The sequence below is a fragment of the Rhea americana genome, unplaced genomic scaffold, assembly GCF_003343005.1.
Source record: "Rhea americana isolate MKP2758 unplaced genomic scaffold, rheAme1 scaffold_1, whole genome shotgun sequence".
NCBI lineage: Eukaryota > Metazoa > Chordata > Aves > Rheiformes > Rheidae > Rhea > Rhea americana.
The window spans coordinates 19,135,174-19,148,574 of record NW_028185038.1 but is presented as its reverse complement, the minus strand read 5'-3'; the positions used below and the strand labels follow the sequence as shown (position 1 = coordinate 19,148,574).

The 13,401-nt window shown below is 45.7% G+C and overlaps 1 protein-coding gene across 1 annotated transcript in view; it reads right to left on the bottom strand.

Annotated features, from left to right (window-relative positions):
* Positions 1 to 1,000: 1,000 nt before the first annotated feature.
* Positions 1,001 to 13,401, bottom strand: part of UBE2H (ubiquitin conjugating enzyme E2 H) — a 44,215-nt gene continuing 31,814 nt past the window's right edge. Inside the window, exons 7-8 of the mRNA XM_085325903.1 lie at positions 9,735 to 9,863; positions 1,001 to 3,256 (exon numbers count right to left, since the gene is read on the bottom strand). Of these exons, the coding sequence (XP_085182029.1) occupies positions 3,132 to 3,256; positions 9,735 to 9,863 (254 nt within the window). The 3' untranslated portion in view covers positions 1,001 to 3,131. The remainder of the gene's footprint in view (positions 3,257 to 9,734; positions 9,864 to 13,401) is intronic.

The following is a 13,401-nucleotide window of genomic DNA, read 5'->3' as shown; positions in this document are numbered from 1 at the left end:
GAAAAAAAAAAAAGAAAAAAGAGAGAAAAAAAAAGAAAAAACAGGATGCAAATGAAGGGCAAAACACCCCGCTCTCTTCAAGTATCACACGATCGGTACCAAACACAGTCAGTAAAGTAACGGCCATTTCTCATGCTGCAAACGCCCCTGCTAAAGTGCCAGGCGAGGGGGGGCAAGCGGGGAGGGAGCGGAAAACCAAGGAGAAGGGGGCCAAGGCCTCGGGGCGCCTCCGCGGCGGCGCCTTCCGCTCGAAAGCGGCGGCAAAAAATAAAATAAAATAAAATAAAAATACCTCCCTCCCCCCAGCACGCGAACCGGGAGGCACCGGGGAGAATCGGCGCCGTGGAGGCCGGCGGGCCCCGCGCCCCTGCCCGGCTTCGGGGAGGAAAGAGGAGGGGGGAGGAAAAAAAAAAAGAAAAAAAAAAAAGAGAACAAACTGCCCCAAAATTCACGATGATAAAAAGGAAAAGCAAGCTGTGCTACTTCTGCGTGGCTCCAGCTTCTCCTTCCAGCCTCCTTACAGGCCTGTCGTTTTGGGGAGGGAAGGCTCGCTTTTGGGAGGGGGGAGATGTGCAGAAGAGCTAAAGGGGGGGGGGGGAAATACAGGGAAAAAGAGGGAGGGAGAAGCCGCAGGGCCCGGGGAGGCCGCGAGCAGGCGGGCCGGACCCCGGCGGGCTCGGGCCAGCGCGGCGGTGACTCCCGCTGCGGCCCGGGCTGCGCTTTCGGCAAGGGGGGGGAGGAAAAAAAAAAAAAAGAAAAAAAGAAAAAACACCCCAACCTGGCTACGGACCTGGCCGCCCCGGCGGGGCGCGCTGCAGCTTTCCCGGGATTTCTTTGGGATTCCTGCTTAGCCGAACACACGTCTCTCAAAAAGGAGGGAGGAATGCGCAAGCGTCCGAGGCATTAAAATCTGAGCTGCTAGGTAAGACTGGGGGGAAGAGAAACAACCTGCAAAGGAAGTTGGGGGTGGGGTGGGGGGAACGAGGTAATTAGAACACTATTTTTATACAATATTGAAAAAATACAAATTTTTATTGTGTTTTTTTTTCCTTTTAAACTGATATCACCACCCAGCACTTACTCTACTCCTAAGTAGCACCTACAGTAAAGGTTATAGCACAAGCAAACTGCCCGGGCAGCAGGAAAGCGGGTTAACCAGTGCCAGCAAAGTGTGGCCCCCTCCCTCCCCAAAGTAATGAGAAAAACAGCGTGCTAGATAAGAGTTAAGTACACCATTACATGTTAAATAGTTAATATTACCCTTCCGACAAGCCACAAATGCTAGATAGAGAACTTCAGCACAGTCACTAGCCACAGCCCTACATAACTGCTTAAAAAAAAGAAAGAAAAAGAAAAAAGAAAAGAAAAAGAAAAGGAGAGGAAAACCTTTGCTTCATGCCCGTAATTAACATAAAAGGAAATTCTTTGTATATTTTTATTAAGGAAAATCATGCTAAAGCAAAATGGTGCTTGAAGAGTTTTTTTTTTTTCAAAAGAAAAAAAATTAATTGATTGTGCTTTATGAATTAGAAATAGGATTGTAACCTTCCAACCCCAAAACTCAAAACTTGGTGGCATTTCTAAAGGAAAACACTTCTGGGAAAATGAAAATTTACCAGTCCAACATTCAAAACTCTGTTCAAGAGTTGCTCGGGGTGGGTTGAATTCCATGCACCATCCTGTAGGTTGCACCATGAATTAAAATATCTTGTCCAAACCCCTCAGAAACCCCCCCAAAATACAGCAGGTAACATTCAGATTTAAAATCCATCTTAGTAAGAATCTCAAATGCACAATTATCCAAATTCAAGTATACTGGCATCCCAGGCAGACATTTACTGTATTAGATTCTCTTAGCATTAAAACAAACAAAAATCTTAACTTGTTGACAGATACCAGGAGAAATCAAATATTTCATTCAGAAGTGTCCTGGAAAAAAAAAAAAAAAAAAAAAGGATCAGATTCACTTGCTTCCTCATTTGGTGCTTTTAGGTTTTTTTTATTCGTCTCAATTTTTTCTAGATCATACTCTGTTAACTTTAAGAAATTTTAATCCTGTTGTACACACACAAGCAGATGGCTACCAAGCTGGTGCAGAACGGGGAAAAACAAAGGAAAATAAAATCAGTGCCGATGGATTCATGGACTACAGCCAATGGGCCAATCCTCGTGGATCTGAAGCTCTCAGCAAGGCTAATCCATCCGGTCAGAGACCCCTCTCAGGAGATGGAGAGTGTTTGCGAGATGTTTAACCATACTTCAAGCAAGAGAAAAAGCAAACTTGAAGCCATTAAAGGGTAGCAGTTTCAGAACTATGACAAAGTAGGAGTTTGACTTCACATGTGCTCCAGCTAAATCAAAGCATTGCTTAGACAGCACTGTTTTTTTGTTTTTTTCCTCCGAAAAAGGGAACAGCTCATAATCCAGATCAAGAAAGCGAATAACATCCAGATGAAGGCTTTCAAGAGTCCCAAAAAGCAAACAGACCAGTGGTTGTCAGTCCCTACAGTTCAGAGGGCAGGCAGGAGTCCACATATAAAAACGGACTTAAAATCCAAGTCAAAATTTTTAAGCTTCAATGCTCTGAATAGCTCCATGCATTTGTGGGTGTTTTTGTTTTGTTTTTTAATGCAACTCCACAGAAAATATGATCGGCAAGGTTGACCTGAAGGAGCACCTTTTATTTCACTGCCTAATCTACACAGTTAGTATATCATCCCCCAGATTGTTACTTTGAGAAAACGCTGTTCCATGCTAGCATCCAAGATGGTGTCTTTGGAAACACTGTTAAGAAAGCAAACACCTTTGCTAACTCCCTACCTATCAGAGCAGCTGTTTTAGCTGACAGTTCAGTAGCACACAAGTTGACTTGGCCAAATGGAATTTGAATGCATGCATTCAGGCTGCATATTGCTACCAAAATGGAATGTGGGAATATGCTATGCATCTCAGGTTCGAGAAATGACCAAGAAAATCAAGATCTAAAGGGTGATATATATATATCAATGCTATTATTCATAAAAACCTTGTTTAGTAATAAAAAAAATTGCTTTGTTTAAATATGAATATTATAGTCTGCTTCTCATGGTTAGGAAATTAGAGTCTCTCTGAAAAGCAGGTTGCCTCTTCTACTACAATTCCATATCCTGAGCCTCATCTTCCGAGAAGTCGGACATGGAGCTCTCAGATGAGCTGTCCCCGGTGCCTTCTTCCTGTTCTTTTAGTGCTTCTTCTGTTGCATATTTCTGAATGTATTCTGCAAGTGAGAAAAAAAAATATACATATATTCATACATTCATCAGCTAAACGATCGGTGGCTAAGAACTACAACTAACATCCGGTTGAGTAACATCGCACATGAGATGGCACGTAGCTCAGTTTACGGCAATTAACACAGGATTACCCCATTTCTCTGACCAAGGGCAGCACTGTCTGGTAACTTGTGAAAATACCTGATCAAGACCTTACAGATGTGCAAGACTTTCAGAAACAAGTGCAGCCCCAAGGCTCCGACGTCAACACCACACACACACAGAGCTGGAGACAACCAAAGCCCTCCCCAGTATGGTATCTCTCACTTACCTAGTCATAATAAAGTTATATTGACTGTCAAAATAAGGAGCTACCATGACGACCTACAGAACAACCCTGAACGCCATCATGAAGCATACTATAAACCCTGACTTTAAGACATGAAGATCTGAAAGTTTGAACTGGCAGTGCTGAACACCCATCACTGAACCCAAGCCGAGAGCCAGACTAAGGAGGAAGAGAAGAAAAACTTCAGACAAAATAGAAGATGAAGAATTGCCTTTGGCAGGAAAGAACAAGTTCTCCAAGGGGCCTGCTTGCAGACTGGGGCACACCAGGACACTGGCTACCCACGCCAAACCAACCCAGTTTTACACCCTTCCCCATCCCAGTCTGTAGTGGGAGGGATTGGGTGCATAAGCACAGCATAAGGAAGGATGGACAGAGAAAGCAGAGAAGACAAACCTGCAGGAATATCTTCCCTTCTCCCTTTTTCTTTTAAAATGCAAAATAAAAACACATCCCCTTTTCCTCCCTCCCCCAGCCCTACGATAAACCTCAGTCCACCCCAGGCTCTGCCCGGAAAGCACAAGCCTTGCAACCTGCTTCCCACCAGGCAAGAGCTGTAGATCAGTTGAGAAAGAACTGCAGGGAGCCCCTATGCACCTACATCAACACGGGAGATGCAAACACTCCAGTCAGCAGTGGTTGCCAGAGCGCTGCAGGTCACCGAAGAAAACCACCTCTCACAACAGGGTCCAAACCACACTGGCTCTGGGCACCCAGTTCAACACCTTGAACTTCAGCCAGAGGCAAACAGGAGGCTATACAGCAAGCAGGAAAACTGGTTTACTGGGATTCCTGCAGGCAGGTGAAGTAACTTCTGCCAGATGTGGCTTGCGTTTTTTCCACATTAACTTCCACGCAGAGGGCACAGTAGAAGTGCAACGCAGGAAGCAAACCCCATCAGCCAGGTCAAGTCTCAGAATCGCCTTCCTCCTTTTTTGACTGAATGATGCGACTGTATAACCCCCTCTGAGATCCTACAAGGGGCTGGTGTCCCCAGCGTGCAGGTATCTCCATTACACGCATGCTGGGCAATGCGGCAGGGGAGAAAACTAATGCAAAACTGGGCTGAAGAAGGAACCACCAGCCTCAATGTGAAGTCTCTCTCATCTGTCTTCTGTTCTCAGGCTCATGGCACGAACATGCGATGCAACCTCAGTATCCCGACACCACCTCCCCTACACTGCAAGCCACGCGCCCTGGCAGGGAGAGAGGAGTTGTGCTCCCGTTGGTATCAGCGCTGCCAGTAGGGAATTTCAGTTGCTAATTCATTATCTTTCCAGGTGTGAAGGTATTAAAATGCAACAAAGCCTCCTCCAAACAGCAGTATTAAGAAACTGAAGGAGGGAAAGTCACTATCCCTTTGCGCTCAAAGATGAGTCCCTGCACAGGACTGTGAATGTCACGTGTCAGTCCCAGCCTCATGGGCTTCCCAGCTGCATATTCTTTAACTCCTCCGGGGGAACAGGAGGGAGCGAGGTCCACGAGTACCCCCTCTCCTTCAAGGGCAAAGATCACTGCTTTCTATCCCATACGGCATCAGCAGGTGGATGCACTGACAAAGCTGCAGGAGGACACATCTAACACCAGGTATCTAAGTGCTACAACACAGTTTTTAAAGATTGTGCTTTTAAAAGACTGGCTTTTCGTAAAACCATCCCTCGCTTCCCTTCTGCACTTCCACCCTTCAGTATAGCGGAAGGGACAAGAAGTCTGCAGCAGCAGCACGTTCCCTCTACATTGTGGAGCTGACACGAGGACACACGCAGCCCAAATGACCACTGCGGAGCGAAGAGCACGGTACAGACAGTGCCCTGAAGCCAAGGCTTTACGGAGGAGGTCAGAGGATGGGGTGCCCCGGGGTCTCGGCAGAACTGCTCTGCACTAGACAAGCACGACATGAGAGCTAGTCAAAAGGTGCTTCTGAGCCCAGTGAGCTTGAGCAGCTGGATCTAATGACACAAACAGTCTCAGTCTATTTAATATACATTATTAACCTGCTCACTCAGACTCCAGAAGCAGCTGTTCAAATCCGTTTTACGAGAACTTGCAAGAACTGATAAAGAACTAAAGCAGCTATGTAAACAGTAGGAAATGCGAAGCATTCAAGGCCCCTCTACGCAACGCGAGGAGATGAAGATTGCTGTCAGGCTGCTGGAGCGCACATAACAGGAAAGCACTCGTCCTTAATCTTGGCCACAGAGAATTATCTTCGCAGAAGAGACTGTTTGCCTGTATTACCACGGTGCCTTGCAGCCTACCTGCACAAGAGCAGAGAGCAAGAGTTGCAGAGGCTGGGGCAGGAACCATCTGCCAAAAAAGATGGGTACTGAAAAAAATGAGGAAAAATCGGCACAGAAGTCGTAGTGGTTTAATGACAAGAATAACTGATGGAGGAACACAAAAGAAAACCAGTGCATTTTTAGAGATTTTTACATGGGAAGGTAGGTGGGCAGTAGATGACAAGTAGAGAGAAAGAGAGGGGCTGCAAACGGGATACATCCTTATAGCAGCTACTCCCTTCCTGTAACTTTTCCAGGAAGGGGTCTCCCCCCAGGACAGTGATATTTACCCAATGAAGTTATTTCCTGCACAATCGAGCAAAAGGAATCTGAGTTGTTCTTCTGCAAGACCTGGGATACCTCTGTCACCCAGAGGTAATCTTTTTATGTATGTGCTATAAATGACATAAATGCATCCATTCTGCAGTTACCCACAACCCACCAAAACAACGGCTGCAGCTGCCTCGGGAGTTTCTATGCACAGGAGCCATGAGGTGCTGAACAGGGCAGGACAGAAAGCCAGCAGCACATCTTCACTGGCTACTTCAAGTGCTCTCTGGGCCACTGGCGATTCAGACATGGAAGCCACCATTTCTGACTGCTGGAAAAGACCTGCTTGAGCCTAAATTAGGTGTGTCAAACAGACGCAATCTGAAGGACTTCATATTTAAAATGCCATCTTCTACCCAGGCAAGCTACCAAGGCCTTGGGCTGGGCCTTTCTGAAGGTTGAATCTAAGAAAGGTGAACCTTCCAAGGAGCTTGTGTGTTGAACGTTATATTGAACTTGGATCTTAATGGAAGAGTACCTGAAATATCTAAATAATACTGACAAACCATCTTCCACAGAAGCTCATTCACAGTAAGAAGAGAAAGCCTCGATGCACCTCTTCCTACCAGGGAAATACAGCTTTGATTCATCTGCTTTTAAACCCCGCAGCAACGTGAACAAGCTGTGATTACGCCCTGCGGCTGCTGTATGCCTGTGAGCTGTACCGGCTTCTCCAAGGAGCTCCACTGGAATTTTATAGCAGTACGCAGGACAGAATTGCTGCTCCCAGCACCAACGCTCAGCCCGTGCCACGGCGCCCTTACCGCACCACTGTGATCGCTGTTACTCAGCGCCCCTGTTCCCCCAAAGAAGTTTTCATACTAGATCTACCAAAAAGATACCAAAGGCAGCATACAGGGAAGTGAAGCAGCAGTTCTGAACAGCTTGGTAAAAGCTAAGGCATTTTTCCATATTTGAGACCCATTCACTGGCACTGTACCAGTGACAAGGCAGGCCACCTTGCCCAGGGAAGTCAAGAAAGAGGATCTTAAAGGATCATTTGGCTCTGTGGCAATTAACTGCTTGATCTATCTGTTAAGTATCACATTTTCCAGCTGCGTATCAGTAATATTAACAGATATCTACAAGTTCCATGGTAAAGCCTTACTTTTTTGGGCCTCACAGTAAGAATCATGGTGACCACAAACCTTGTGCCACCTCTGTCCTAAGCCCGAGCCTGTTTCTTCACTAACATTACATCAAATAACCATTCTATGGGTTCATAACTAAAAAACAAAGAGGCAATAAATTACGTATCTGCAATACTGAATTTTCCAGAGCAAAGACGCTGTTACAATCCACTGCATCAATTTTAACATGTCCAAGGTTATCTTTTTAAGAACATTACAATATGAGGAATGACAATGTTTAGCTCTGTTTTATAGTTGTCACTGAAGCCTGCGAAGAGAAAGCAGAGGAAGGCTCTTGGGCATATGGAACATGAGATATATTGCAAGTACTTAAAACCCCTTCCAGATCATCTTCACTGCTTGTACCTGACTGTCAGGAGCAGACCAAGGGAGCAGATTATCCCTCCTCTAGGCTCCCTCAGCAAAGCCCTCATACTTTCCTTGAAGCATCTGCTGTTGGCCATCAGTGTACATTTTCCTGGGTGCATCTTTTATTTCATCAAGGCATAGAGGACATCCAAAGTGCCCCTCATGTTGGCCCTGGAGATTTTATCCAACAAAACATTTTGCCTGGAAGCCTGTTCACACACAAAAAAAAAAGGAAAGGGGCTTCTGGACACTGAACTGACCAGATCTGCAGGGCGACTGTGTGATCCTGTGACGCAGCTGTCATACGAGTCAAGCAAAGTGGGCTGAATAACACTGAGTATTTAAATACAGCTTTGCTTGGCCTCATTTGCAGTTCCACCCCCAAAACAAAATACAGCTGATTAAGAGTCATTTAGCATTGGAACAAAGTGACTCGAGGCTTAACCACTCTGCAGCGACACGCCAGAACTGATGACAGGACTCCACCACCAAGTCCCACATCTTTCTGGAATACTTGTGCTCTCTGAACACGAGGGAGATTTCACAACGCTCCATTAGGAAAGCTGCTATCTCCTTTTATACCGGGAGGAAGACTAATGGATTGTGCTTGCTGACGGAGGCTCCCCTTGTTTGTCTGTGGGAGCCCTGCCAGAAAGATCTGCAGGGCCTGTTCAACAAGTCGTACAGTTATTCAGTAACCGAAAAAAAATAAAATAAAAAAATATCAGGTGGTCATGGGCTCTATTAAAATCCAAGCTGCAGACCAAATCTGGGCCAAAGGCTGTAAATTACCAACCACTGGATTAAATGCCAATTGTGTTCACTGAATAAATCAAGATATAAAGTCCATGGCTTTGCCACAGGCCTGTTGCCTCAGGAAACAGTGCTCTGGCCCTGCTTGCATAAAGCTGATTCTAGAAAAGGCAGAGCACCAATTTCAAGAGTATTTCCCATTTTCCTATTCTATTTCCCATTTTCCATGTGCAAAATAATTTAATCTCTCACTTACTAGTCTTAGGACAGTCCTTTCACCCCCAGTATTATCAGAAGCATCTGAAGGTCCTTACTGGGACCCTTCCCAGATCCCAAGAAGGTACTGACACTAGTTACTTCTCTTGCCTACCTTATTCTTCAAACCCTTCCAAGAACAGACACTCCAGCACCCTTGCAGGCTCTGCCAGTGTCTACCTGTCCTCATCAGTCACTGTTAATGTTTAGCCTCTGTCCCCCCAGCTGAAGTTATAACCCTGTGACCAAATCCTGCTCACAGTGAACACTGAGGATAGATTAAATCATTCCCTTCTTCTCTGAAGGCACCTTTGACATTTCAAAGCTCACAGCCCGGCTGAGTTCTCTAGATTAAACTCCTCCATTTCTTTCAATTTTTCCTCTTATGACACATCTTCAAGACTGTCCACCCTCGTTATACCCTTCTAGATGTTTTTAATTAGTCTACAGCTCTCTCAAATGGCAGTTGCTGAACTGGGCACTTAGCTGGAGTACAAAGCAGCAAGAAAGCATTGCTTGGTGCTTACAGAAGATTCCTCCCCTGTCACTGTACAAGAGTGACTGTTGCAAGTAGCATCACTGATTCCTTGATAGCTGCTCTTAGATCGCTTTCCACAAAATGCAAACAAGCTGCTTTCTATCTAGTAGCTGTGCAACTGGATATTCCCATTTAAGTTTAGTGTTTTTCATTGTCCCTTCTTCAGCTGTATACCTTCTCTTCTCAATCGTTTCTCCAGTCAGGATCATGCTAAATCCTAATCCAGTTTGCTTACAGCCCTCCCTGCTTAGCATCAGCGGATGATTTAGAAAGCCTGCCCCACGCACTGCATACAGTGGCTTCGGTCATCAAGCAGTAACAGTACATTCACCCTTTAATCAAGGCTACTCCCATTTAAAATGAGCAAGCTCCCTATAACAGGAAGGAAGAGTCACAGACACGCTAATCTGCAGCACGGACACTCCTTATTCACCCAAGTGGAATCACATTCATTCTGTAATACGCTGTTTATGTCCTTACCTTTAATTTTCTGTTTGTACTCTTCTGGTCGGTGGAGGTACATGGCTGCAGCGTCACCATTTAGAGGATCTATAGGGTTAGGATAGGCCAGCAGCTGGGGCAGAAACGATTCAAATATATTGGTGAGATCTGCAAGTAAAACACACAGTTGTTCATGTCCACAGACTCAGAGTTGGTCTGGTTAATCTTCGGGCAAGCACTGGCACAGCAGTACAAAGCTTCAAGGGCAAATACACTGAAAATTCAGGCTAAAGTTAAAATAAAGGAAATTGCATCAGAGGAAAGCACATCTATGGCTGATAAGAGAGCTTCTGTTGAGGCTGAAGTGAGACGCTGCAGCCCTTCAGCTGACAATCCCAGCCTTCTCCACAAGCTGCTCAACACCACAGCTACAGATATTTGTTTCAAGCAAAGCTGAAGGAGGCAATAGGCTCGTTTCCCAGTGGTGCTCACGTGCTTAGCCCATTTTTTTTTTAAAAAAAGATAACACTGTGCTTCTCCCCCTCACTCCAGTCTTGCATCAAATTCTCCTGCTTCTGCCTCCTCCTATTATCACCTTTAAATACCTCTTACATTCCATGATTAAATCAACAAGTCTCAAGCACAAAACATCTTCCAGAGAGTTTTATGCAACGTTGTTAATAGAAAGAGCAACAAACAAGTCCCCCCTCCGACTCAAAACGGTTCAGAATGTGAAGAGATTGCATTAACACCTTGGTGCCAGTTGGCATCTGTCACTAAATAATCCACGACAGGAAACATACTTCTGGGGCAGATGAGTAACTGTGGATACATGAAACCTTCCCACAGCCCTTAGACAACAAGTACCATACTTCAGTGGTGGGGGTGTTAAGAAACAGGCTCACGTCGTTCCTTCCCGGGTGCTTCAGAAGGCCCGAGCACACTCACGCAGAGCGGAGGTCAAGCCCCCAGTGTGGGGTGAGGAGGGTTATGTGCCATGTCCAACTTCAACCATTGGAAAACCGCAGATACAGGCAGACCAGCATTTGTTGCAATCCTTTTTCAGGTCTGTTTTGACTATTCTGCTCATCTTTTATCAGATGCCCCTTTCCTCCCCCTATCAAAGGGGGGCTCTTTCCTGACAGCAGGGAAATCCTGACTGCTAGAGATGAGTGTGCTCTGTCACATGGATTGAAGCAGAGCTGTCAGGAAGGAAGCTCAACACTCTACAGTTCACCAGGTGAGGGGCAGTTAAGCCTTTTCAACCTGCCTCCTGCATGAGGAAAGCCCGTGTGACTATTCCAGAGCACGTGTCAAACCACCCTGGAGTCTGCTGCTAAATGCAACCAGATCTGACAGAGGACACATACAGTTCAGACCTCTTAAATCTCTAAAAGAGTCATGAAAATGTGTGTGCAAATAGGCAAGGGTGATCTCCTACTGCTCCCCCCTCTGCAAATGGTTATCTAGAGACTTGAGCCCTGGGTTGCAACCATGGAAAGCCTGGCTCCAATGCCATCACGAGCAAAGATGCAGGCTCAGAAGAGCTGTGCAGTACACCCAGGCAGATCTGGCCACTTATGCCCTCTCTAGATCTACCAGCAGGCACGGTTTCAGATGCTTACTGATGTTGCTCAAGATGATCCAAGATGACTCTGGACATTGTCAGTTCTTCCCTCCTTCACCAACACGTCCAGGACACAGACACTGGGGTATGATTGACACTCATTCAGCATAAACCTTGCCAAGCAGGAGGGAAGACCATGGCTTTACCCGTACTCAGAAGCACAGGGTTCGTTACAGCTCATTTTAAGCTATGGATAACGATTGCCTGGTACCTGCTATACAGGGACATCTCTAAGCAATCTTTTTTTTTTTGCCCTGAAACCTCATTCCATTATTAAAAGCTGTTGACCCTTCCAATACTGGCATAGAACAGGGACAAAACATTTCAGAGTGCACACAGTATCTCGACCAAGTTTGTCATGGCTACCATACTAAAGCAGCCAGGTGCCACTAACCACGTCTGAGATAAGGCATGAGAGCAACTGGAAGAAGGATTATAATCCAGAAAGAGATTGTAAAAATAGCTTGATAATGCTCTGTAAGATTGCTTTGTGTCACAGTCTTAGAAGCGGTTTGTCCCTGGTAAACTAATAACCACCCTAGAGACTGGGTTCAGTCCCTATCAGCAGGAAGTTGACTTCAGTTTACAACCCAAGAGCAGGTCGCTTTGACTCTCTCCACAGGGAAGGCTTGGACCAAACATCTCACTGGCCATCAGCAATAACTAAACTCCCTCTTATGCAGGGCAAGCAGAGCCCTGGAAGGCTACCATGGCTCATAGGACACTTCATATTTTTTGCTTTAGAAGACTTCAGTAATTTCCTCTTCTTTCAAATCCCCAAAGACAGCACCAGTTTAACAGGAACTAGCTGGACATCTGCTGGAAGCCTAACCACCGTGCTAAGACCACCCTGATACTTCCTCAGGGAGAGATAGGGATCCTAACTGCTAGGTCCTTATGGATTTATTGGTAGCTATTCTTGGTCTCTTCCACCTTACTTCCTCCTTGAATCATCACAGTAGAGCTGAGACGCACAGTGGAGTATTACTTCCCCCTTCTGAACATGCAGTCAAAAAGAGGCCACCCCCTATTTCTGTTAAGGGGGAAAATCCCTGGAAGCTAAGAGGAGATCTATGCATTCTGGTGTTTGATGACTTGACTGAAAGGGCAGACTAAATACAGTCATCCTAGCAGCCTCTCTGCAGCTTCAAAGCATCCTACAGCAAAGCAAGGGAAGCCTGCAATAAGATTACTGTCAAATGATGTACTTCCTATTGCCAAGTTTCACTAGTTACTGTGGAAGGTGCTCTATACAGAATATTTGCCTGGTATCTCCACTTTGTTTTACACCCATCACTGACAGTCAAAGCTGGGGGGAAAGCAAAAGATTTTTGCCCTCTGATCTCAATGCATCACAAGCATAGTAAATACGAAGTTGTTTTTTCTACCTTTATGAGCAACAGCAATGACAAAAATAGAAGTACTCATTAGGAAACCTCTTACAGAAAGCCTTCCTCTGAAATTCTATTTGGAAATAGTGCAGAAACCCCACTGTGACCGTCTGTGAGAGCATGCTGCAGAACAGGGAAGCTATCTGCGCATGGCTGCCACAGCAGAACACAGATTGCTAGAGCACAAAAGCAGCATCGCAACCACAGTGGAGCAATTTTAATTTGTCCAGCCATACCTATGATCTGCAGGTGGCATTTAAGGCTGTGAAACAGAAGTACACACCGCACTGAGCTGGACTTCACTGCAGACTGAATCATGCAGGTTCACGCCCAGCAGAGGGCTTGGTTTGCTTAACACTAATTCCTCAGCCTCACATCTGACTGTGAATCAACACAAGAGCATCCTATTCCTCCATTAGCACGACAGCTGGGTCATAGCTCGGCTCATCTCTCGCAGCAAAGCCAGGGGAAGTGTATACCATGCAACTCCAACACGAGGACTTTGGGCATTCTGATGAGGAGCAAAGTTCAACAAGTTGCTAAAGCAATTTCCTGCTCAGGATTCACTAAGTCTAGTTTCTCCTTAAAAACTGAGCGAGAAAGAAGTAGCTTGTCTCTCTAGCAACTGCTTCAGAATTCCAACTTACATAGGTAAAAACACAGCTCTGTGGCACACAGCATCCTGAAC